The 24,343-nt window shown below is 41.1% G+C and overlaps 1 protein-coding gene across 1 annotated transcript; it reads right to left on the bottom strand.

Moving 5' to 3' along the window:
* Positions 1-1,760: 1,760 nt before the first annotated feature.
* Positions 1,761-14,141, bottom strand: LOC121170682 (TRPM8 channel-associated factor 3-like). The gene is made up of 7 exons (XM_041001928.1): positions 13,516-14,141; positions 7,454-8,418; positions 5,980-6,077; positions 5,035-5,248; positions 4,474-4,713; positions 3,413-3,750; positions 1,761-2,048 (listed from the first exon to the last, which is right to left on the bottom strand). Exons 1-7 carry the CDS (start codon positions 14,139-14,141, stop codon positions 1,761-1,763), a joined length of 2,769 nt encoding a protein of 922 aa, XP_040857862.1.
* Positions 14,142-24,343: the final 10,202 nt, after the last annotated feature.

The following is a 24,343-nucleotide window of genomic DNA, read 5'->3' as shown; positions in this document are numbered from 1 at the left end:
ATGTGGAGGAAGGGAAAAGAAATGGCTGAGGGGAACTTTAACATAAAAAAATTAAAAATGATGAAAACGATTCAACTCACGCAGGTAAATCAAAAGAAGGAAATTTATTGATTCAGAAAACAAAGGTTGCAATGCTGATTTGCATCTTGAATGATTATTCTGTGTGGATTCTTGGACACTCTCCACAGGGTAGGGTGCTTTGCTACGCTTTGTCATTACCCCATTGCATCATTTTCCTTCTCCATCAGGCTGTCTTCGGGTAAAGATGATGAGATTGCTTTATTGCTAATTATAAGCTAACATAATTCAATACAAAAAGCACGAACTCAGAAAGAAAAACACTCTTTCCCCAGCCATGCCTTGGTTTTTTATCAAAAAGATTCCTGAGTGGTTCACTTAGTCAAGGTGAAAATTCATGGTCAAGCCGCAGGTCTGGGGAGTGGAGTCCTATGTCATGAGAGGAGCGCTCCATGAGTTGTTTGCCAACTTATTTCCATCATAGGCAAGATTAAAGCAGCATTCATAAAGAAGTTGCACGGGGCAGCTTAAAAAACGAGGGACTCCACTGAAGAAGTGGAAGTTCATGAATTTTTTCATCCATTTGCATATTCTTGGGACTTTGTAATTGGGGAAGAAGACACATTCTGGTATGTTCTTCCATTCAGGTCACTGGATTTTGAATCCAGCTTTCTGTTTCAAATTCTGACTCTACCTCTTATCAGTCTGTGACGTTGGAAAATTACATTTATTTGATTGACAGTGAAAATTGTATAAATATACCTGACATAACAGCACTGATTCATCATGGATTGGCAATGATATTGATCCTTTAGAACACAAGATTCTGTATAGATTTCTGATCTAGAAGCAGTGCCTTGATTAAAAAAAAAAAGGCTGTGATGCAAATGGATATTTGTTTCTTTCTCTAGCCACATTTTTTCTTACAGATAGAATCACTTAGTTGTATATTATAACAGACTCTAAAACATTAGGCAACTGATTCTTTTCCAAGCAGTACCACAGAGCTTTTGGTAGGCTGTGCTAACTATATATGTGAGGGAAGGTATATGGCCATCTGTGATAAGGGACTAAACTAAAAATGAATGTAGATAAATACCCAACTCAAATCCTTCTGCCCTGCCTCTGAGTTATTCATGGACTGCACTCCACAAAATTTAACCTGTTTCATCAGAGCTTTGATTCATAGGAACATGCTTCCAGTAGGACACTGGGCAGCCTGTAATAGTTCTGAACACGTGGGGTTATTGCAACAGGAAAAGGATTTTATTCAATAGAAGGGGGCTTAAAGCCCCAGATGCCACATGGAGAAGTTTCCATTATGAGTGTATTAATGATTTTTCTACCACAGCCGCTGTTTTAATAACCTACCAAATACTTGTAAAATATGTAAAGTGCTTCTAGTCTTGGAAGAAAGAATATCTACATGGATTCAGAGAAAGACATTCTTGGAGTTAATTCTTGGCCTGTGCAGCTCTTGGCACTCACTAAAGCCATGGAAAAGATAAACAGGTAGATAAAGAGACAAATCACTCAGTGTATAAATAGAAGTAGGGAAAACTGGTAGAGCTATATGCTTGACTTATTTTGAAAGTCAAGTGTCTGATTGTATTATTTTATTTATTTGAAGATCAAGGGTCTATTTCAATCTCTCTCCTTAAAACATTTGTGATGAATCTAAATAAGATAGAGGAGAATGGTGGATCAAGTAAGGATTAATTTCTTGTAGGCAATGAACAATCCTACATTAGATAGAACACTGGGGCAATTCCACAATTGGCACACTGAACTATATATACTTTCATGGGGTTTTCCTTCCACTCTGGAAGTGAGGCGAGGCTGTCAGCCACTTCCTTCTGGATGGGCCAGCCCCAGGCATAAAAGAATGGAACCAGATTCTTCTGCACTATTTCAGAGAACTTCTTCATCCATAGGTTCATCCTGCCAGTGTTGTCTTTTGGGTAGTTAGACAGCGTCTGGTAATGAGCAAAGAGCTGGGTGAATGGCTCCCATCCAAAGCCTTCTTGGAGCTAGAACAAGAAAGAAGCAGAACAAAGATTGTAGTCTAGAAAATCACTGCACACCTACCATACCTAAAATGATATGGTGATGCTTGGTTACACACAACCTTTAAAACTGACTTTAATTCTCATCAGTGGTTCTCCCACTGCCCGCTCCACTGACTGGTAGCATACCTTAGTCTTCCTCAACCAAATCTCACACTTGGGATTTGTTCTTGCACATTGTGTGACTCATGGCGATTCTCAATAAATGGTAGGTGTAACCACACCAACGAAGGATGCAATGGAGACCAGAGTGCCAGGAATCAAAGAAAATCAACAGAATGTATCTCTACTAAGGAATGAGGGGAAATGGCCACAAGGAAACTTCTAAATATATCTAGACAACAATAAATCAGAATCTCCACTGCTTCCTGTGCCAACAGTGTCAGGATCCACATAAGGAGCAGAAAGTTGGAGCCATTTGTCTTTCATTTGTGGCTCATCTCTGGGTGTCTTGGCCATTTGGAGTGTGAACCAGCAGATGGAAGATCTGTTTTGTTTTGCTTTGTTTTGTTCAGTTTTATTGGAAAAGCAGATATATAGAGAGGAGGAGAGGCATAGAGTAAGATCTTCCATCTGATGGTTCATTCCCCAAGGGACCACAACTGCTGGAGCTGAGTCAATCCCAAGCCAGTAGCCAGGAGCTCTTCCAAGACTCCAAGATGGGTGCAGGGTTCCAACGCAGGGCTACTCTCGACGGCTTTTCCAACCACAAGCAGCAAGCTGGATGGAAAGCAGGTTCACTGGGATTGGAACCAGTGAAAATATGGGATCCTGGTGCGTACATGGTGAGGACTTTAACCACTACGCTATCGCAACAGGCCCAGATAATCTTTCTGTCTGTCTCTCTTTCTCTATGCATATCTGATTTTCCAAAAACAAAAGAGAAAAAAATGAATCTTTAAAGAAATGAAAAGCAAAACAGATGGGTAGGAATAGTGAGGACCCCTGGAGTGCTAGTAATTTAATCATTTCATCAGTAGATATTATTCATTAATAATGAAGTAGAAACTCTCCCACATTTAAAAATTGTGTAGGAAAAGAAAGATCAGAGTTTTTCATTTGTCAAAGATGTGACTCTCTCAGACACTTAAAATCAAGCTGTGCTATAAGGATGTGCTTCCAGAACAATTGTGTAAGAAGGTCCTGCTGAATAGGAACTGAGAAAACACCTTTGGTTATTTATGCATCATACTGTTCACTCATGAAATCTTAGATTGAGAAATGCACCTTCAAGCAGTTAGACAAGTGAGGACGTTGTGGCGTTGTAGGCGTGATGAGGATAAGGACAGTATGACCCAGGAGTCCCCACCTCCACGTCTGCTCAATACCTGAAGATACGTTTCCAGAGCTGTCCAGGAATTCCATAACCTCAGGGGAGCACCTACATCCATGTGCTTTCTGATCCTCTCCTGCCGAAGTTCTGGAGTCAGATTAGGATGAGCCCTTGCTCTGGGGATGTCCAGAACCTCTTCATGCAGGTAGACATTCCAGAGATTGCAGTCGGCTGCAGTACTGTGCAGAGGGAATTGCCAACCAGCATGCTGGTGTCTGTGGCCCAAAATATGGAAGACATTCCAACTACCAGAAGACCTTATTGTCTTCTCATCAATGAGCTCAGACATTAAATCCACTTGTGCCATAATGGGGTATCCTGTGCGTACGATACCTGGAAAAAGCAGCAGAGCACAAGACGTGAGCTTATGTCTGACAATGTTGGTAGGCACACCTTCTCCACTATCCCAAAGGAACTGCAGCATTCTGAGTGATTGCAAAGGACTGAGAGGAGCCTCTGACATTATGTGAAGCCCAAACATGTATGCAACATCAGTGATATCCTCAGTTTCAATAATGGAGCTTGATGCCTTCCCCTCTACCTGACATGGGAGGGTCAATGTGCAAGGCAGGCAACAGGTGGGGTTCATCGTCCATTTTTCATCGTCGTCGGGGATGTGTATCAATGCCTTGATATTTGGATCTCTAAGGACAGCAAGATTCTCACTTTTAAGAGGTAAGCTGAATGCACTTTTTGAGGCTAGGAATCAGGCTTTCATTGTTTACTCAGAAACAAGATTTCCTCTTGGAAAAGTCCTCCTGGCTCTGTTGCAAGTTATAGAGCAGTTCTGCCCCCCAACTCATGCCACTTCTCAAGGTCAATTCACACCTCACCCAATTCTTAATCACCCCAAAGCCACTGGTGAGGCTTCGTCATCTTGTTTCATTCCTCCTGTCCTCTCCTCTCATGGAGGTAAGTGATATCATTCCTGCTTACATTAGAGCATGGCTCCAGATTGTAGAAGAGTGTGTGTATCCTGCCCTGACTCCTGTGGCGTTTCAAACACACTGCTGGAACCGGAAGAGAGCTCTCAGAGCGTTTCCCGTGAGCACCCACCGAATTGAAGCTGCACGTCGGTGACAATCCTCTCAGGTCTGGGGTAGGGGAAAGGCTCAGCCCCCAAAGTGGCTGCAGCCTGCATTATCTCATCCCACAGCTGGAGCAGAGAGTTGGGGTTCTTCACAGCCTTGAGTTTTTCCGTTGGCACTGTCAGGATGATGTTGTCCGTGGCCAGCTCACCCCAGGGAGCTGGATTTCCCTGGAGACAGCGCTTCCACTCCTCCTGGGAAGTCTTCCCTGGAAACCAAATTTGTGTCACCTGCTGCACCCCATTTTGCCTGGATTCCTTATAGCACTTGAGCCTCCCTGAGAGGTAACCTGGTGACTAATTAACTTTTGCTTGTTACAAACTCCTCTCGAGTCTCATTCCTTTCCTCCTCCTCCACTCACAGTTCCTGGAAGAGGGTGTCCATTTTGCCCAGTCCCCTTCCAGCACTCAATGCAACCCCTTCTACCTGAACTCAAGGACCAGACCTCCTTCCCAACAAGCCCACTCTCTGTTCACCTCCACACCTGCTTCTATGCTGATTCCCACCTGAATCACATCCCCCTACTCACCCAGCTTGAAGTATGGAGCTGGCATTGCACCACTGATGGTGACCAACACATTGCTCAGGTTGTAGGTTTGAGGCACAAGGATATAGAGGAGGCCCCCCCAAGACCAGGAGATGGAGGTGTTGGTTTTGTCCAAGTTGTACTCCCGTGTCACTTTGGGGGCACGTTTTTGAGTGTCCAAGCCGCTGATGTCATCCGTATGGCAGCCAATCAGTATCTGTCACAGAGAGAGTCAATCAAAGGTGCAGGAAAGGGGCCATCATCATTTGGAAGATGCCTGTGTAAGTGTGTGTGATTTCATGTGCCTGTGTGTGCTTCCAACCTGTCCAACTAGCAGTTAGAGACAACAAAATTTCCTCAGATTGAGAGGTCTTGAATGAATAATGGAGGACTCATTCATTGACTTGCTCTAGCATATCCCTTCCTGTCCATCATTACTCCTCATTCTGTATAGTTTGAAGATTTTCTCTCTTTGGTTGACATACAATGAGTGCCATTGTCAATGGTGGTTTAGAGCCAGACAATGACTTTGCCTCTGCTATTTCCTGTCAATTTGTGAACTCACTCTGAGCCTGTGCATTGGATTTCTCTACCCACAGTGGAGTTTGAGTGTTGGAAGATGTGCATCATGTTTCATCATGGTACCTCAGTAGAGATGAAGAAGCAGCACAGCTCCCATAGCAGGAGAAAAGGAGGAAGAGGTACAGCAAAGTCACATCTCTTTGTGTGTTATGTGTTCGGCTGTCCTTGGTATTACACCCTTCCCTCCTGGTGCTCAAAGCAGGAGTCTGCTCTGCTGTGACCATTTCCTTCTCCTGCAACATGACCAGGATGCCTGATGTGTTTGTCTGATGTTGTTGAGAAAATCTAAAAGAAAGCACTGCAAGTAGAAGCAAACATGCTCAGGAAATGTCAACATTAGGTTAACACTGGGCCAGAATACTTCACCTTCAGTTGAGCAGTGACAGCTTCCTTGGGCAATGTAACTGTTGCGACTTGTCCTTCAGGTAAGTAGAGTCCAGTGCTCACCCAGGAATCTCTGGTGTCTGGGAAGAACCAAAGGAAAGGTTGAGATCTTCCTGCATCATTGACACAGCCCCTCCCAGAGCAATGGAATCAATCATGCTCGCCTTAATTATCCCAAGTTGTCCTGGCTTAAATCTAGATCTATCTCGAATTCCAAATAGTCTTTAATGTTGAAAGTTTATGGAAGGAAGCAGCCTAGGTTACATTGTACTTGGGCAAGTGTTACACTGGTAAGAGAAAAGTAGCTTATAGCTTGTGGGCATCTTAAGCCTGGTTATTGTTAAATCTTTGTTAAGCATATCATTTTTTAGCATAGTTTTTCCTAGTCTATTCTATTTTTTTTTCTCATAAGATATTTAGCAGGTTGGTTCCTCATCCTTGAATTTTTGGTATGAGTTCTGGTGGTGCCTTGGTCGCCTGGCCTCAGGAGTGGCGTGGATCCACTCTGGCTGCCATATCTCTGAACCCCTAGTGCAGGTGCTTAGCAGGGCCCTAGTCACGTAGCTTGGTTCCTTTGTCCCACCTGCATAGTGGGTGCCAGGTCTTTGAGCCTGATGTTGGAGGTTTTTGTGTGGCCCATTATCTGTGGCCTTTGGAGTCCTCTGGTACTGAGTGAAGCGCCCACTTGCCTCCTGACAACATGCTGGTAAGGACTTGTTCTGTGGGTTCCCAGGGGCTCTGAGAGATTCCACAGGTTGGTGCGGGTGGAGGACATAAGTACTGCCTTCCAGGGTTTGTGGTCTTGTTGTAGAATGCACATGCCAGAACTGAACACCCTCAGTGGAAAAATGGACACTGGATGGCAGGGCTGCAGCCCATTAGGACCTGCAGAGGATGCCTGACACCTTAGCACAGGAAGGAAGTCAGAGCAAATAGGACAACTACACCAACCAAGCGATGACAGCAATTATCTTGCTGAATGGAGACTCAAAGATTGACTATGACAGCTAATGGAAGTTCGAAACATTTCCTCATCTTTGAAGTCACAAAATTAACAGCACTTCACAACTATTAAAACAATTTGCGCATTGCCCTTGAGCAGGTTCCCCATTGGGGACCCTGGATTAATATTGGAAAGCTATTCCCCAGCCCTTGGTACTGGGGCATTGGAAAGCTGGGTGTGGGTTCTCCACTCATCTGCCCCCTTCCACCAAACACATGAAGAAAAAAAAATGTAATAGTGGTCCCATCTGTTTTCCCCTGACCCTCAATCATTCCCACCCTTGTCAACTATGTAAATATCATCAAAAATAAAAACAAAGATAAAACACTTTATTGGTAGGACAGAAAACGTCTTCATGAAGAAGAACACTGAAATGCTGTAATTAGCCAACTGCCATTCGCATACCCTACCCAGCTCCCTCTTAACTTAGCCCTGTCCCTCCCCATTGCATACCTGTGTTGATCTCTTTGCTGATAGTATATTCAGTAGCAGGTGGAGAGGAGTTACTATTAATGAAGAGAGAGCTGTCCTTTCCCGATTGAGCCAGTCCTCGGGCCCAGGCTGTGAGTATGTCCTGAGGGCTTCCCCTGCTCATGGGATTTTCTTTATTCACCGGCGGTAAGCCTTTCTGCTTGATTATATTCACAATCTTGTTGTGCACCGACTTATAGATGGGAATCCCGTCATGTGGGATTTGAAGCATAAGGTAGGAATCTTGTTTCAGCATCTGCATCCAGCTGTTTTCTAAAACTCTTCCATTATTGAACAGCATGGATTCAAATTGGGGTATTGCCTTTCTTACATGGTAATTTAGCAGCTCTTGCTTGGGGACTGAGAATCGGCCTCTTTGCCCTTCCTCCTTAATGATGCAGAGACCAACCTGCTTTAAAAACTTGTTATTTGGATATTCAGTCATAAAGTTAGAGTCTGGGTGTTGTTTAGCCCACTGTATGGCCTGGCTGCCCATCAGTACTCCGCCACCTTCTGCAACAAATTCCTCCATATTCTTGACATGCATTTCATCGAGTGAGCAGCAGCAAAAGACACTCAAGTCACTGGTTGGAATGTCTGTGCTGCTCCACTCCAAGTTATTTTTTGTTAACAAGGTGCTCAGAGGTTGCAGCTGTGAATGCACCCCAATTTTCCCCTTCTGCTGCCCTTTTAGCCAGTGTAAAATATTTATCATAAGGATTTCCATTTTGTCATCAAACATCATGCTCTCATTGCCACACAGCATGACTCGACCGTGGCCATAGCGGGCCCCTGCTAGGAAGCAGTTAAATACATTATCTACCCCCAGCGGAAAAGCCTGGGGTCCGTGCACCAACAGCTTTGAGACACCAGGTCCTCTGCTGATATCCAGCTCAGTGACCCCTTTCAGCAGCTGCTGTTGGTCCCTTTTGGTGATATGTTCAGATCTGGAAAAGAAACATTTCCCAAATTAGTGCCCATTTGGTAAGTGAGGGACCATAGAGCTGAAGAGAACACTACAACGTGAGCTCATTTTGTATAAATCTCAATCAGAAGGAAAGGGGTGATATTTTAATTTTTCTCATGTTCAGATCAGTTTTAGCTAGGAACAATTAATGCCATAAAATTGTGAGATTTTTAAGATTTATTGATTTTTTATTGGAAAGGCAGATATACAGAGGGGAGGAGAGACAAAGAGGAAGATGTTTCGTCTGATGATTCACTCCCCAAGTAACCAAAACTGCCGGTGCTGCGCCAGTCTGAAACCAGGAGCCTGAAACTTCTTCCAGTTCTCCCACACTGGTGCATGGTCCCAAGGCTTTGGGCCTTCCTTGACTACTTTTCCAGGCCACAAGCAGGGAGCTGGATGGGGAGCAGGGCCACCGGGATTGGAACCGGCGCCCATATGGGATCCCAGCACGTGCAAGGCGAGGACTTTAACTATTAAGCTATCGTGCTGGGTCCAAAACTGTGGGATTTTTACTTACACAGACACAGTATGTCTCAAATGTGCACGCAGATTCTTCCGGTGATGTTTTCCAGGATGATTGGTTGTCTCAGTGAATACACTATTGACTGCTCTCATTTATGAGTTGCTAAACAGTTAAAAATGTGAAACACACAAGTTTTACAAAGTAGTCTGCAAAAATCACCCAGAGGGTATTTTTCTTAGAAATTTGCTAGTTTTTGACTGGCATGGTGATGTATTATGGTAATTCATTTCTTGCAGTGTCAGTATCCCTTATGTCATTGGTTCATGCCATGGCTGCTCCAATTCTGATTCAGCTTATTTGTGTTCTGTGAAGGCAGAAGAGGTTGGCTCAAGATCGTGAGTCCATGGAATCAGGTGGGAGATGTGAAAGAGGCTCTTGGTCCTGGCTCCTGGCTTTGGGTTGGCTCAGCTCTGGCTGTTGTGGCCATTTGGTGAGTGAACCTGTGGCCACAGACATGTCTTTGTGCCTTTCCTTCTCTGTTTGCAAAATATATCTTTCAATTAAACATAAATAATTTTTTTATTTTTTTTATTATTTTTTTATTGGAAAGGCGGATGTACAGAGAGGAGAGACAGAGAGGAAGATCTTCCATCCGATGATTCACTCCCCAAGTGAGCTCAACGGCCGATGCTATGCCTATCTGAAGCCAGGAGACTCTTCCAGGTCTCCCACACAGGTGCAGGGTCCCAAAGCTTTGGGCCATCCTCGACTGCTTTCCCGGGGCAACAGGCAGGGAGCTGGAAGGGAAGCGGGGCTGCCGGGATAGAACCGGTGCCCATATGGGATCCCGGGCGTGCAAGGCGAGGACCTTAACCACTGCGCCACCGCCCAGGCCCAAACATAAATAAATTTTATGAAAAGGAATTTGGAAGGGTTGTATGCTAGGTGTATGTACACATATGGACACAGAGGTAAAACAGAGTATGAAATTCTAAATCGTCTCTGTTAGAGCTCCAAACTCTATTTTGATTTATTTTTAAAATAAAAGCCTTCTATAAACTTCTGGCATTTTAATATGGAGAAAATATTCAGTGCATTCTTTTATCAGTTAATGTTGGTCATGAGAATATCACCAGTGTGTTTTAACATATATTTCTATAACATGAAATTTTATCTATAAAGCCTTATAGAACATGGGGTTTCAATAATTGTGATACAACACAATTACATCAAATTTGTCCAATCCAAAGTTTTGAGAAATAATTGCTACAAAGTTAGCAAAGTACTCAAAATACTCCAAAAGCATCACTCATTTTAACACTTGATGATGTTGGAGTGAGAGAGACTTCTTAAACTCCGATATAGTGTGGTATTTTATATATGACACAGAATGACAATACATCTAAGAAATTCCAGTGTTTTTTTCTATAGGTGTTATGAATGCATTTGTCAATTTTTTTTCTCATGTAAAACAAAATCAAAGTAAAAACTGAAGTTGTCAGTAGCAGAAAACTTGCATATTGGATTTATAAAGAGTTCAAAAATGTCAACCAAAGAAAACAAGCAATCCGGTTCAGAAGTTGAGTAAAGCTGTCTGTTACAGTATCAGTTATCCACACAGTCACCAGTTCAACTCCTGGCTGCTGCACTTCTGCTCCACTTCCCCAGTTACATTTCTGGAAAACAGTTGAGGATGGCCCATCTTGGCCGTAGGGACCAGGTGGGAGCTCTGGAGGAAGCTCCTGGCTCCTGGTTTCATTCTGTCCCAGTTCTTGCTGTTGTGTTCATTTGGGGAGTAAATCAGTTGATGAAACATGTTTTTTTGCATCTCTCTCTACTTCTCTGTCTGTAGCATAGACTTTCAAATAAATAAACAAAAATATTCCTTAAAAAATAGAAATGTGAAATTGTATCTTGGTATAGCTCATTTAAGCACCATCTGTGATATTGGCGTACCTATGGGTGCTATTTTCAATCCCATCTGCTCTGCTTTTGATCCCACTACCTGGTAATGGCCTGACAAAACAACCTAGCATAGCAGAAGTGCTTAGACCACTGCACCCATGTGGGAAACTTGGATGAAAGACCTTCCTTCTGGGTTTAACCTTGCCTAGTCCTCACCCTGTGGCCATCTTGAATTAATTGAGATTTCAATTAATTGAGATCGCTCTTAACTTTCTCTCTTCCTCCCTCCCACTCCCTCTACCTGTTGTTCTTTTATAATTTTTTTAAAGATTTATTTAAGTTTTGTTTAATTGGAAAGTGTGATTTACAGAGAGAAGGAGGGACAGAGATAAAGATCTTTCATCAGTTGAATGGCCTTTGTGGGGGTGCAGGGTGTCAAGGCTTTGGGCTGTCCTCAACTGCTTTCTTCAGTCACAAACAGGGAACTGGATGGGAAGTGGACATGAACAAGAACCCGTATCAGTTTCTGCCGCATGCAAGGAAAGGACTTTAGCCACTAGGCTACCGTGATGTGCCCTGTAACTCTGTTTTTTATATAAATATATAAATAATTACATTTTAAAAGATAGGCACATGCCAAGGACACACATAGGCATTTTTGAAAGCATGAAATAAAAACAGCCAACGAACACATGAAAAAATGTTCATGATCAGTAGCCACCAGGGCAATGGCCTCATTCTAGTTTGAATGGCTATCACCAGAGAATAAAAAAAAAAAAATGTTGGATGCAATGTGGGGGAAAAGCTACCTTAACATACTGTTGGTTTGAATGTCGACTAGCACAACCATTATGGAAGAAAGTATGAGATTCTTCAGAAGCCTGAAAATAGATGCATTGCATATGGTAATAGATGGCACCCAGACCACTCATTCTTGGGGAATCATTCAAATGAGATGAAATCAGCACATGAAAGATTCCTGTTTCTTGGATTTCAATTCAAAATAGCTAAGAAATGAAATAACTCTGGATATCCACCACTGATAACTGAATGAAGAACATGTGGTATACATGTAACTAGCAAATACTGTAAGGCCACAATAAGGCAATTAATTTTTTTTTTTTGGTAATAAAATGAATGGAACTGGGAACCACCAAAAAAGTGACATAAGCTAATCTCAAAAGGTGAACATGTTTTCTTTGATATGTAGCAGCTAATGCAGGGTAAAAAAAAAATGTATAGGCATGAAACGGTGCTTTGGAATATGATTGTCATTTTTTCCCTGTGTCTACTCTCATGTGGAACCGTGGCCTTCCCACATTTAATTGGCGAATGTTATGGCCAGTGGTGAATTAAGCCTGTGACTATAGAGTGGATTATAATTATGTCTTTGCAAACACTGCTGAAGAGAAGAGAGGGAGGAAAGGTTGAAGGGGCAGTAGAGGAGTGAGGGAAGTGGTTGTCTCCTGGGAGCTGTACATTTGTAAAATACAAAAGCAGTTTTCATTACATTAATAATTTTTTTTCAAAAGCAAAAACATATAACGACAAAGAGAAGACATAAATAGTCCTAAGTCAGATAACTGTATTTAATTAAAAATAGATCACAATCTCAATTTTATAATGAAAATTCTATAATTTAGTGTTAGGATTATGTTTACAAAAGTCTAACAGTCAAAAAGAAAGTTTAGCAAGATATTTAATCTCAAGATAATAAAATATTCAATAATTATCCCATTAATCAGGATCTGATAGTTAAAAGTGACAATTTTATAATTCATAGTGGTTAAAAATATAAAAAAAGCAAGAGTTGTGCAAATATTTCCAGTAAAATATAAAACATGACATGCAAGGATTATTAGATAAATTAATCTTTCATAGATATATTTAGTGTTTCAAGATTTTCTACTAAAATAATTTCTAATTTGAATATAATTCTGACCCAAATCTGTTTTTCACAATTCTTCATCAATAAACTCAAGAGTTTAGTTTATAAATGTAGGTGACTAAATAATCAAGGATGTTTTGAAAATGCTGAGTGGAGAAACATGAGAATATGGAAATGTTTTATTTTCTTTTTCTCAGAAATCAGTTTCATTTCTTAGCTCTACTAATGACTGTTTCAAGTCTGGTATACAAATAGACCACTAGGTCAATGACTCAGAGGAGAGAGTAGAATGTTAGCATTTATAACCTTGTTTATACCTACAATGTCAGGATACACTTAAATAGAAAAGGATGGATTTGTAACTGTTGTTGAGAAACTAAAACATTGCTACCACACAAAGAAAACATGGGGGGAGTGTCAGGTGAGAACGAGAAAAATGTCTGACCATAATGAGTGCATTATAAAAAATAAAGAATATTTAAAAAGGAATAAAATAAATAAAAATTGAAAAAAAAAAACTAAACAGCAGCAGCAACAACAACAACAAAAAAAACCTCAAAGCCATGGCAAGGGTGGGATATGCTATGTAAACAGGAAAATACTCTACTCTCCAAGCCTTAAATACTCAACTCATGGTGAAGAGGTTGACTAGAAAGTCATTTTTTTTTAAACAAGTCATTTTTATACTTGCATTTGTAGTCTGTACTGAATCCATTTCATAGTGGCAAATTAATCCACAGCAAGACTGAAAGGTCTCAAAAATGAAGAACAGTCAACTTTTAACATGGAACACATCCCCTTGAACAACCATTACTCACGTGACATAGATTGGAATGGTGGGCACCGTCTCAGAGAACACCCACTGCTTTCTGTCCATGTAGTTTATGTTGATGAAAATTCCAGATAAACTGATCGCTTGGTTTCCAGGGAACTCATTTAAAAAACTTTCAAGTCCATGCCTCGTTACATAAAACCAGCCATGGCCCCCAATGAGCAAACCACCTCCTCGTTTCACAAACTGGATCAGCTTATGGCTCATGTAGTGAGTGTAGGCGTCCAAGCAGTAAACGCCAACAGACTCCATTGGAGGTTCCTCCTGGATCTGTGCCTCAATCCCAGAAACCTTCAGGATTTCTGCAAGTTCTTTCACTGAGGGGTGCACAACTATGGGAGCACCAGGGGTACTGGAGAGCCAGTGCACTACATTAACAAGAAATGGAGCCATTGGTGGATACATTAGGTAACTTTCATGGCCCATGACCACATATCGGCCCTTGCTGTAGGAGGAGGCAGCAATGACCACATTGCCCTCATCATTCACCAACACTGGGAAGGCAGCTTCTCTGGTAAGAAGGAGTCCAGATGGAACTGGCCCTGTAGGAATATTCCAGCTTGTGACTCCCTTCATGAGGGCCTGAAAGTCAGCATCAAGAGTTGTCGCCATGGTTTATCAGCAGCTGCAAGTCAAGCAAAGACAATCAATTAATGAAAACAAAAATAGTCAATTAATGAACAAAGTGGATAAAAGCATCAGGCACCCTCTCTGGCTCACTGTCTGTCCTGCCCCGCAGAGCCTACAGTTAGACTCAGGACTACCCTGCAGTCTCCTCCCACTGCGTTTTCAGTCTCCATTGCTCTTCATGTGCAAGATTTCTAGGGACCAAAATCCCTTGATGCATTTTCATTACTCACACAGCACCTTGTTAGCTTTCCTCAACCCCACCAACCCAGATGAACTCCACTGATCGACTTTCCTGTCCACAAGCCCCAGGCTGGCCATCAGAGTCCATTCACACCTGGCCTTCTAATCCAATGCATGGAAACGTTCAACATTATTCACTATCGGCATCAGTGACTCCAATGGTGATAAAGCCTTTTCTTTGATCATTCAGTGACAAACTGAACTCTTCTCTGCCTGCACAACAGTTGCTCTCAATGCTTACATTTTCTCTTAGCATGGAGGGCATACACTATCAATCTTGAAGCAGTTTTTGCGTGAGGATTTATAGAATCAACAGGTACAAATAGTTTGCTCAGGGATTGGTATTTGTGATCACAACATCAACTTTGGACACTTTTTTGATCCCTGCTGACTTCCAAGAAAAGTAGAGAACACTGACAGCCTATGAAGCATGAAGAGAGAACCAGAGTTCAAAGAAAATAAAAAACCAAAGAGAAACAGCAAGGATACCCCTCCCATGAATTTTTTCCCAGGGTCAAAGCATGCGTATCACTTATATTTCACAAGTAAAAGCACCCAGTAGTTCATATTGTTTCAGTGTAAGGACACCGGTTTGAAGATGGCTTGTCCACTGTGAATCTCAGCCTGAAACTTGATGCCCAACAGGACATTCCTCAGAGCAGGACAGGCCTTTCACAAGCGATTTGTTTCCTAAGAGAAAGTAATGCCTATCTCACAGTGCTCAGTAACTGTCAAGCAAGTGAGCAGATTCTTGCCCTACTTGGACTGAACTCATTACTTTGAGGGCAGTTTTCCCTCAGTATGACGTCCTCTTGTCTTCTCACTTCTGTACACATTGGTCCATCTTCTGCCTTTTCTGCAGAAACTCAAGGAGCCTGCACCCTTCACCAGCTGTGTCCACATGACCTTGGATTTTGAAGCCTCCAGAACTGGGGCCAACCTCTTTGTTTCATAAATCACCCAGAAATGCAGTTGTAGCTGCAGAAATTGGAAGAAAATATGCTGTTGCCAGCAACCCTAGGACATAGATCTCTTTCCTTATTCAAGGAAAGGGCTTGCTTAACCACTTTGTCCTTCCCTCCCTCCATGGTGCATAGCAAGAAACTCCCATTCCTGAAAATAGCTAGTGAAGCTTACCTGGATGTCTCCAGACTATTGTGTAAGTCTCTGGGAGGGAGAGGAATGTGTGCAGAAGCATGAGGGGATCTTCGGGAGGCCTAATATATATGATGCTGAGCACAAGGCCTCTTTCAGTGTATCCTGCTTCCTGCTTCCTTTTGGGAGGGTGGTGCTTGGCTGTGCTGCTTCCCGGAACACTCCAGTGGTGACAGACAATGCTGTGGTGCTCTTTAAGGTTTCATGAAATTTTACTTTACTTCATATTGAATGGAGCGTAATGTTTGCAAGGAGTCTCAAGAGTTTGCTAAGGAAAATGCAGAGCAATAAAATAGAAGCAGATATTTGTAAAGACTGTTTTATTTTCTAGTGAAATGATTTCACGAAGTGGAGTAAAAATGCCTGACTTACAGGAGGTGTGTGTGTGTGTGTGTGTTTGAGTCAACAGGGCATTTTTCTGTATCTGTGGGTAGCGAGGCAAGCATCACCAATACTATGGCACATCTAGGGTAACCTTTTGTAAATGTGAGTGGTACAGCCATCAACAAAAGGAACGTTAGTAGTGATATCCACACTTGACCTACGTTTGTAAGAAAGCTTCTGGTAGGAGTTTCATTCTTTGAACTTTCATGTTGTTTTTGATTTTGTGTCTTGCAATTGAAATACTGCTCTCAGTCAGTTAGGGCTAGACTGGATGCTGCTTGTCATTGCTATTTGGCTTATCTTTTCTCTGGTGAGGAGCACAAAGCAACATTGCTGTGACACAATGCAAGCTAGTCCTTGGTGACTCCTAAGAATATAGAAGTTGGTGCTTTTCATTGGAAAAGTGTACTAATTCTGAGGATCAGTTGATTAAGACTCGTATTTTACATTTCATTCATAGTGCTATATGCGTGACTCTATTGACAATGTTCCTAGCAATGAATTCCCTAAAATGATTTGTTCATTTTCTCTCCAAAGGGAGTTAAGGACTTCTTGAGTATGAAGATGTCTGTGTGTTTTAAATTTTGGCCAGCTTGATTTTGAAGTGATGACAGCACATGTAGTTCTTATTGTGCTTCCTGTTAAGATTTCTTACACTAACAGGAGGCCATAGTTAGACTAAAGTGTTTGCGTGAGTAAAGAGGAAAGAAAAAGTTTTTTGAAACACTTTTATTTTAAAAGTTCATATTTAAGAAGCTATTGGAAGTAGATTGTGCTCAACATTATCTTCACAACATGATTATGAAGTAGTACCTCCATCAAAAGCTGTAGAGGTACAACCACCAATCTAACAGTGACTGTTGTGTGCATATAAAAGAAGTAGAAATCAGCAAACACAAAATTAGTTCTTTGAATTGGGAAATGTTTGATGAGCCTGGTTGAAGCAAATTTTTGACTTGACAGGGGAACAAATATCTAATAGTGGCAGAGTTAGAACAGAATGTCACATAATGCAGTGATTAGTTGAAGAATAATAGAAGAATGGTGTAAACCTGAAGCCAGTGCATTTGAAAATCCAGATGAATAGATTAATGAAAAATTTGTCTGTGAATGTTGAACTGAGTTGAAGGTTGATAATTCAGTAATACTAAGGAAAGATGATCAGTAAACATAAACCACTCTTGTTGTAAAACCTTTGAGACACAGTGTCTCCTGAAGTATTCTAATATTGAAGGAATAACTTCTATCTTATGAAAGTCTTCCAAAGAAAACAAAGATGGAACATGTAATAATTTATTGTTATTGGTTTTTTTTTTTTTGGAGTTCTTTAAATATCCTATATCTTGGTTCCCGATGAGTTGTGTAGTGTACAAAGACTTTCTCCCACTCTGTTGGCTTTGTTTTTTCTTTTTTTTTTTTTTACTTTGTTGATTGTTTTCTTTGATGTACTAAGCTTCTGAGTTTTAATGTATTCCCATTTGTTTATTTTGGTATTAATTGTGCTTTTGATGCTTTTTTCTAGGAAGCACTTGCTTATGCCTTTATCATATAGAGTATTTGCTGTGTTTTCTTCTGATAGTTTGATGGTTTCCGGGTGCCTTGGAAACTAGCGGAGGATGGCTCAAGTATTCGTGACCTGGTTACCTAACTGGGAATCTTCTATGGAATTTAACAGCTTTTACCTTGTCCAGTGTTGACATTGTGGCTGTTTGGAGAGTGAACCAGCTGGCCGACAATCATTTACTCAGTTCCTGTGTTTATTGCTTCTGCTGCTGCTTGTCTGAGGCCCCTAGCAGGGAAATAGACCGGAAGTGGAAGTCATCGCATATGCAGTGTTGCCACTCATATGGAACGAGGCATCTCAGGCTGCTTTATTTTTTATCCTCTCACTCTGGCCTCAGTAACATTGTTTTTTAAATCATGTATGAATTATTTTTGTTAATTTTACTTCTTTTTATTATCATAACCAGGATTAGAACCTGCACCTATATGGGATCCCAGCGCGTTCAAGGCAATGGCTTTAACTGCTATACTGCTATGCTATTGCGCTGGGCCCGGGTTTTGTTTTTTAATTTGGTCTACTAATCTATGACATTTGATTGGTGTGTTTAAGCCGTTTACATTCAGGGTTAATACAAATAGGTGGTAATTTGGTTCTGTCATTTTAGCAATGGCTTCTTCATTGATTTAGTCTTTCTTCTGTTTTTTTTTGTTGTTGTTGTTGTTTGTTTTTCGTTTTGTTTTTACTGGGATGTTCTTTGCATTTGCATTTTAGTGGGCACTGTTTTTTTTCTTTGTCAAAAGAACATCTTTAAGTATCATTTTTAGGGCAGGTTTGGAAGAGGCATATTCTTTTAACTTTTCTTTACTGTGGAAGAATTCTGCTTCATTTTCAAAGACAAAGGAAAGTTTTGCTGGATATGTTATCTTGGGCCGACAGCGAGATCTCCTGTGAGTTTAATTGGCATTCCTTTATATGTCAGTTGATTTTTTTTTTTTTACGTGCACATTTAAGGATCTTTTCCTATGTTTGATTGAAGAGAGTTTGACTATCATGTGTCATGATCACGTTTGGTCAACCCTTTTGGGAGTTCTGTGCTTATCCTAGATGTTGTTTCCCAATTCTTTCTCTAGATTAGGGAAATTTTCCCTTATAATTTTATTAAATGCACTTGCAAACCCAGCTTCTCTTTCTGCACCTCCTGTGACTCCCGTAACTCTTATATTTGGCCTTTTAATAGTGTCTTTCAATTCTTGGATACTTTTTTTTGGCCTGATCCTGCTCTGTTTCCAATTTTTGTTTGTTTCACCCTGGTAACAGGAAATATCTTCTAATTCTGAGATTCTTTCTTCTGCCTCCTTCATTCTAGTTCGGAAACTCTCCACTGTACTTTTAATTTGCTCCGCTGTATTCTTCGTTTCTGATCTATCAGCTTTCATTTGATTCATTTCCAGTGTGACATATACCTTGAGTTCCTTGAATGCCTGCTTTACATGCTTCTCATTGTTGATAAGTTTTATAACAAGTGTTTTGAATTCTGTATTCCCCATTTTCTCGATGTCTTCCTCTGTTAACTCTTGAGGTTGGCAAATTTTGTTCCTTTGCAGGGGAATCTTTAGTAATATTCATGGTGCCTTTGTCTCTTCTTTTGTTCTTGGTCATTGTACTTCTGGCTAGCAGATTCTTCTCCTTGGTGCAGGTTTCTAAGCTCTGTCATGCACAGGTCCACAGCTCGATTTTACTTATTGCAGTTGGTACAAAGCTCTTAATTTACAGTCACTTGTGCCTCTCCCTCCAGCGAGTTCCAGGTCTGGGTTCTTATGTTAGACTTCCACCACGGTCTCTGTAGCCCCAGCTCCTGGCTCACCAGTTTCCACCTCCTGTGCTATCATGCTGAGGCTGCACCGTTATCTGTACAACCTTTCTCCCACTTTTAGCTTGACTATTCCCAGAATTAGGGAGACACCATGTGTCTCCTATAGCTAGGTTGTTGGTGGTGCTGAACTGGCAGGAACCTGTTGGCTCTTAGATTTACAGCCACATGGACCTATTTTGACCCAATACAATGCCATAGTTGATATTATTTTCCTGTGGTATCAGTGCAGTGCAATGAGCTCGGTACACAGCTCACTGTTGTTCCCTGTAGTCTTAAATTCTTTGCCACACTGTATAAAATGGTGCCTGATGTGCCACTACTAGAGCTCTTAATCTGTTGGCAGTCAGGTCTAAGGCCTACCTGCACCTGTCTTGGGTGGAATCAGTAGGATGCTGCGTTGTTGTATTTTACTGAATCAGAAATGAGTTCACTCCCAGCTCAGTGCATGCACAGTCCTGTCCCATAGCTTTTGCCTCCTTAAACAAAATGGTGCCTAATTTGGCTCTAGGAGGTTGACTGGGCTGTGAAATCCACCCTGTTCTCACCCGCCTGTTTGGAATCTATCACTCTGTCTCTGCTCCTGGTCATTTCAAATAGACCAGCAGGACGGGCAGTTTTTTGTCTGGGTTCACCTTCTGAGCTCCCAGTGAAAGTCCCTTCCCACCTGGTTGCTGGTGGAATTCCAGCTGCCAGTGGAGTTCAGATCACTGTTTCCTCACTGTCGCTGGAGTATCAGTCCCTAGAACACCACCCCACTGTTTTCGCTGTTTTCCTATGCCTGTCAGTCTCCGGGTACTCCTCTGCTATTCTGTCCTTTCCTATTTGCTGGAATGTGCCCTCTCTGATTCACATTGGCTAATATTTCTCTGTCTGTTTAACATGTCCTTACCTTATTGCACAACATTAATTCTCTTCGAGATGAATAGATTAATGAACTGAGATGAAGGTTGATAATTGAGTAATGTCAAGGAAAGATGATCAGTAAACACAAGCAACTCTTTCTTATAAAACCTTTGAGACACAGTGTCTCCTGAAATTTTCTAATATTGAAGGAACAAGCAATTCCTATCTTACGAGAGCCCTCCAAAGAAAACAAAGATGGAACATGTAATAACTTATTGTGGTTGTGGATCATGGATTTGTTGCATAGCTAGAGGAAGATGGAGTCAGACTGTTCCTTGTGATTTGGGTGTTTGGCCTTTGATGAGAAGCACAAGCAATGTACCCTATTGTGAGGTACTTCCATACTGTAAAAGGAAGCTAAGCAAGGAAATCTTCGGAACAATAGAACCTATAAATATGGCCATAAAATCAAAGGAGAATATCATAATAATGAATAGTGACTTCTATGTCTTACAATGTGCATGACAAGTAAGGTTTGTACTATCAATGTATTAAAAAGAAATACAAGTATAATCAGGTATAATTCCAGTTGTCTAGTTTCTGCCCCTTGCTATTATACTTACTACTTGGTGCATTAAATATCTTAGAAAATAAAAGATGAAGGAAGGCTTGGCTTGGCAAGCAGCTTAAGTCTTTGCCTTACATGCACTGGGATTCCATATGGGCTCTGGTTCTAATCCCGGCAGCCCTGCTTCCCATCCTGCTCCCTGCTTGTGGCCTGAGAAAGAAGCTGAGGACTGTTGAAAGTCTTAGGACACTGCACGTGCATGGGAGACCTGGAAAAAGCTCCTGGCTCCTGTCTTTGGATTGGCACAGCTCTGGCCATTGCCGCCACTTGGGGAGTGAACCATCAGATGAAAAATCTTGCTCTCTGTCTCTCTTCCTCTCTGTTTATCTGACTTTTCAATTAAAAAAATAAATCTTTTTTAAAAAGAGACCAAGTATGATTTCCTTATTTTGCAATGTATTTATACAAATATCTGTTAAGCTTCATGATTGATAATAAAATGTTCTGAACTGCTGCCCCCAGGGAGCCCACATGGGTCTGGGTTGTGCTTGGGGGCTGTCCTAGTCTGGTTGACTGGGCCCATTGATGGTGCTTTGTGTCAGTAAGCATCCCATGCTTTCTCTTGTGGTTAGCCTCAGACATATTAGGACTTCTAGTCTCAGTGATAATATGCTGTGAGTGTATACCCTGGCCTGAGTTTACATGCTGTATGTTAGGCCACTTCATTGCTGATGTCTGTGCAAGTGAAAGGAATATACCTTCATGTGCATGCAAAAAATAAATCTAAATTTATTTTTAAAATTTAATTTTAGATTTAAAAATCTAAAAAGTAAATCTACCTACTCCTACTGAAGGCCTCGTCAATGATCCAAGAAATAAGTAAAGTCTTTGCTATCTTCATATCAATGTTGCTGCACTTAGGTTGGTGTGATTTTCAACCTCTTCTCTTGATCCTTTTTGAAAGTTGATATTGGTAGAGTTCCTTAGTGAGTTCTTACAATATATTATTAGAAGACATTACTAGGTGACTTGAATCCAATAAAATTCTACCATTTGTAGACAAATGATGTCAACTGGAGACCATTATGCTCAGTGTAATAAGTCAATTCCAAACAGACAAATATGATTTGTTGATTTGTTTTCTGTGATATAAGGCAAACTTCAGGCAATGTACAAGATAAATAGTCTCTTTGGTACTGTTTTTGTACACATCATGAAATGAACAGACATTTTTCAAAAGAAGATTCAAATGGCTAGGAGACATATGACAGGTGCTCAGGTGCCCCAGTCATCAGGAGATACAAATGAAAAACACATTGAGATACCAACCTAGCTCCAGTTGGATTGACCTACATTCAGAACTTCACTATCAACACTTGCTGGTGTGGAAGTGGGGAGAAAGGTACCTTCCTTCACTGCTGGTGGGAGTGTAGACTGGTACAATCACTATGGAAATCAGTGTGGAGAGTGTTTAGACAATTACCAATAGGCCTGCTTTATGAATCAGCTATCCTGCTCCTAGGAATATATACAAAGGAAATAAAAATTGCCTATGAGAAAGGGATGTGTAATCTTATATTTACAGCTGCACAATCTACAATAACAAAGACATGGAAACAACCCAGATGCCAGTCAAAAGAGGAGTGGATAAAGAAACTGAGGTACATCTACTCAATGGAATAGTACTCAACCTTTAAAAAGAATGAAATTCTACCATTTGCAACCAAATGGTCCCAACTAGAGGACCATTATGCTCAGTGAATTTAAGTCAATCCCAAAAGGACAAATACCATATGTTCTCTCTAATATAAGGCAACTTTCATGCAAATTATAACATCAATAAGCCTTTCGATGTTTTCTTCTTAAAAAGCATGACATGTGTAAATTGTTGCTTTCCAATTGTTGCTCATGCTAATTAATAAACTGGACTTTCTCAGAAGCCAATAGCATTTCAGAACACTTGTGATAACGTGGAGGCCACAGCAAGTGGCACTGACTGGAACTCTCTGGCTTGTACCTTGATGCATTAGAAGAGACAGGGAGAGAGTTTTGAACTTGGGGTGTGCAAGGTCTATGCCTCTAATTAGTAGGAAGTAGAACCAGATCATGCAATGAATTTCCATCCTTCAGCAACTCTTAAGATTAAAGGCTAAACATCTCTGAAGGGGAAGTGAAACAGGGCAGTAGGTAGCTAGATTAGAGATATGATTGGAAGCCACCTTCACTCTATGAAATAGTATCTGCAAACCTTCAAAACAATGATCTCTTCCCAGCATCTGTACCCATTCCCCTGGGACCTGGATGAGGTATCATGTAACCATTCCTCTAGCCAGTAGCCTGGCAGAGGGAAGGGGCGTTCTGTCACTTCACATAGACATTTCTCTGTCTCCTCTTTTTCCTCTTCTGGGCCACTCTACCCCTGAATATGGCCCATGTGTGTCCGTGGTTTTCTTTCCTTTTAAATAATATTTGCTTAAAATATAAGCAAAACAAGTAAAAAGAAGTTCAAAACTTTCCTTTGCAGATGAAGAAAATGTCAATTTGCAGTATTATTACTGCAAAAATATTTTTAGCTGCCAACAAGTAAACATTTCATATATATATATATTTTTTTTCATTTGAAAGGAAGATAAAGTGAGGAGACATAAAGTGAGCAAGAGCTTTTCCACCGTCTGCTTCATCTTCCCACCCCCACCCATGACTGAAATTTCCATAATTGGGCTAAAGATCCTGGAGGCCCATTTGATTCTACCCTAAGCTTGACAGGGGCTAGGGTACTTGGGCTGTACCCTTCTGCTTCCCAGGTGTGCGTAAACAAGATTTTGGAAGCAGAGCAGGCACCTGAGGAAAGGCACTATACCTGCAATGTGGTATCAATGACAATTCTAAACACATCTTCTCAAGTTATATGTAGTGTAGTTATGAGGTATACTGTGGCGTTACATTACATGTATACCATGTGCCATGATCAGACTAGGATAATTAGCATAGCTGTCTTCTCAGCGTTTGGAAACACTGAAGATTCTCTCTACAAATTTGAAATGTTGAATGAATTGCTGTCAACCACAGTTATCCTGTTTACATGGAGAACATTAAAAATTCTTCAGCTTATGCATTCCTTCTGTACCCTTTTTTTTCTGTACATCTTGTCTCCTCCCCTCCCCACCAATATATCCGTCTAAGGCTCTAGTAACACCACCCTGCTCGTCATTTCAGCTCATGCACTTTACCTTCCACATGCAAGTGAAAATGTCAGTATGTGTCTCTCAACACACAACTGAATTTTGGTGAACACAAAGTCTGCTACTATGGTTTGCTAGAAGTAGTGATTTAAAAAAAAATATTTCATTGTATATATCTACCACATTATGATTATCCAGTCATTTGTCAGTGAACACTTCTTTTGATTTCATATCTTGGTTACTGTAAATAGTGCTGTGATGATTATTCAAGTGTGTGAGCCTTTGACATAGTGATATCAACTGTCTGGATATGCACTCAGTATTGTCAATATTCTTTTTAGAGCCATACTGTAGCATGGCAGGTAACAGCTGTCACCACAGTGCTGGGATAGCATAGGGTACAAGTCTGATTTCCGGTAGTTCCCATCCAGCTTC

Source organism: Ochotona curzoniae, unplaced genomic scaffold, assembly GCF_017591425.1.
Source record: "Ochotona curzoniae isolate NIBS_2020 unplaced genomic scaffold, NIBS_Ocur_1.0 scaffold_2476, whole genome shotgun sequence".
NCBI lineage: Eukaryota > Metazoa > Chordata > Mammalia > Lagomorpha > Ochotonidae > Ochotona > Ochotona curzoniae.
This window is presented reverse-complemented; position numbering and strand designations above follow the sequence as displayed.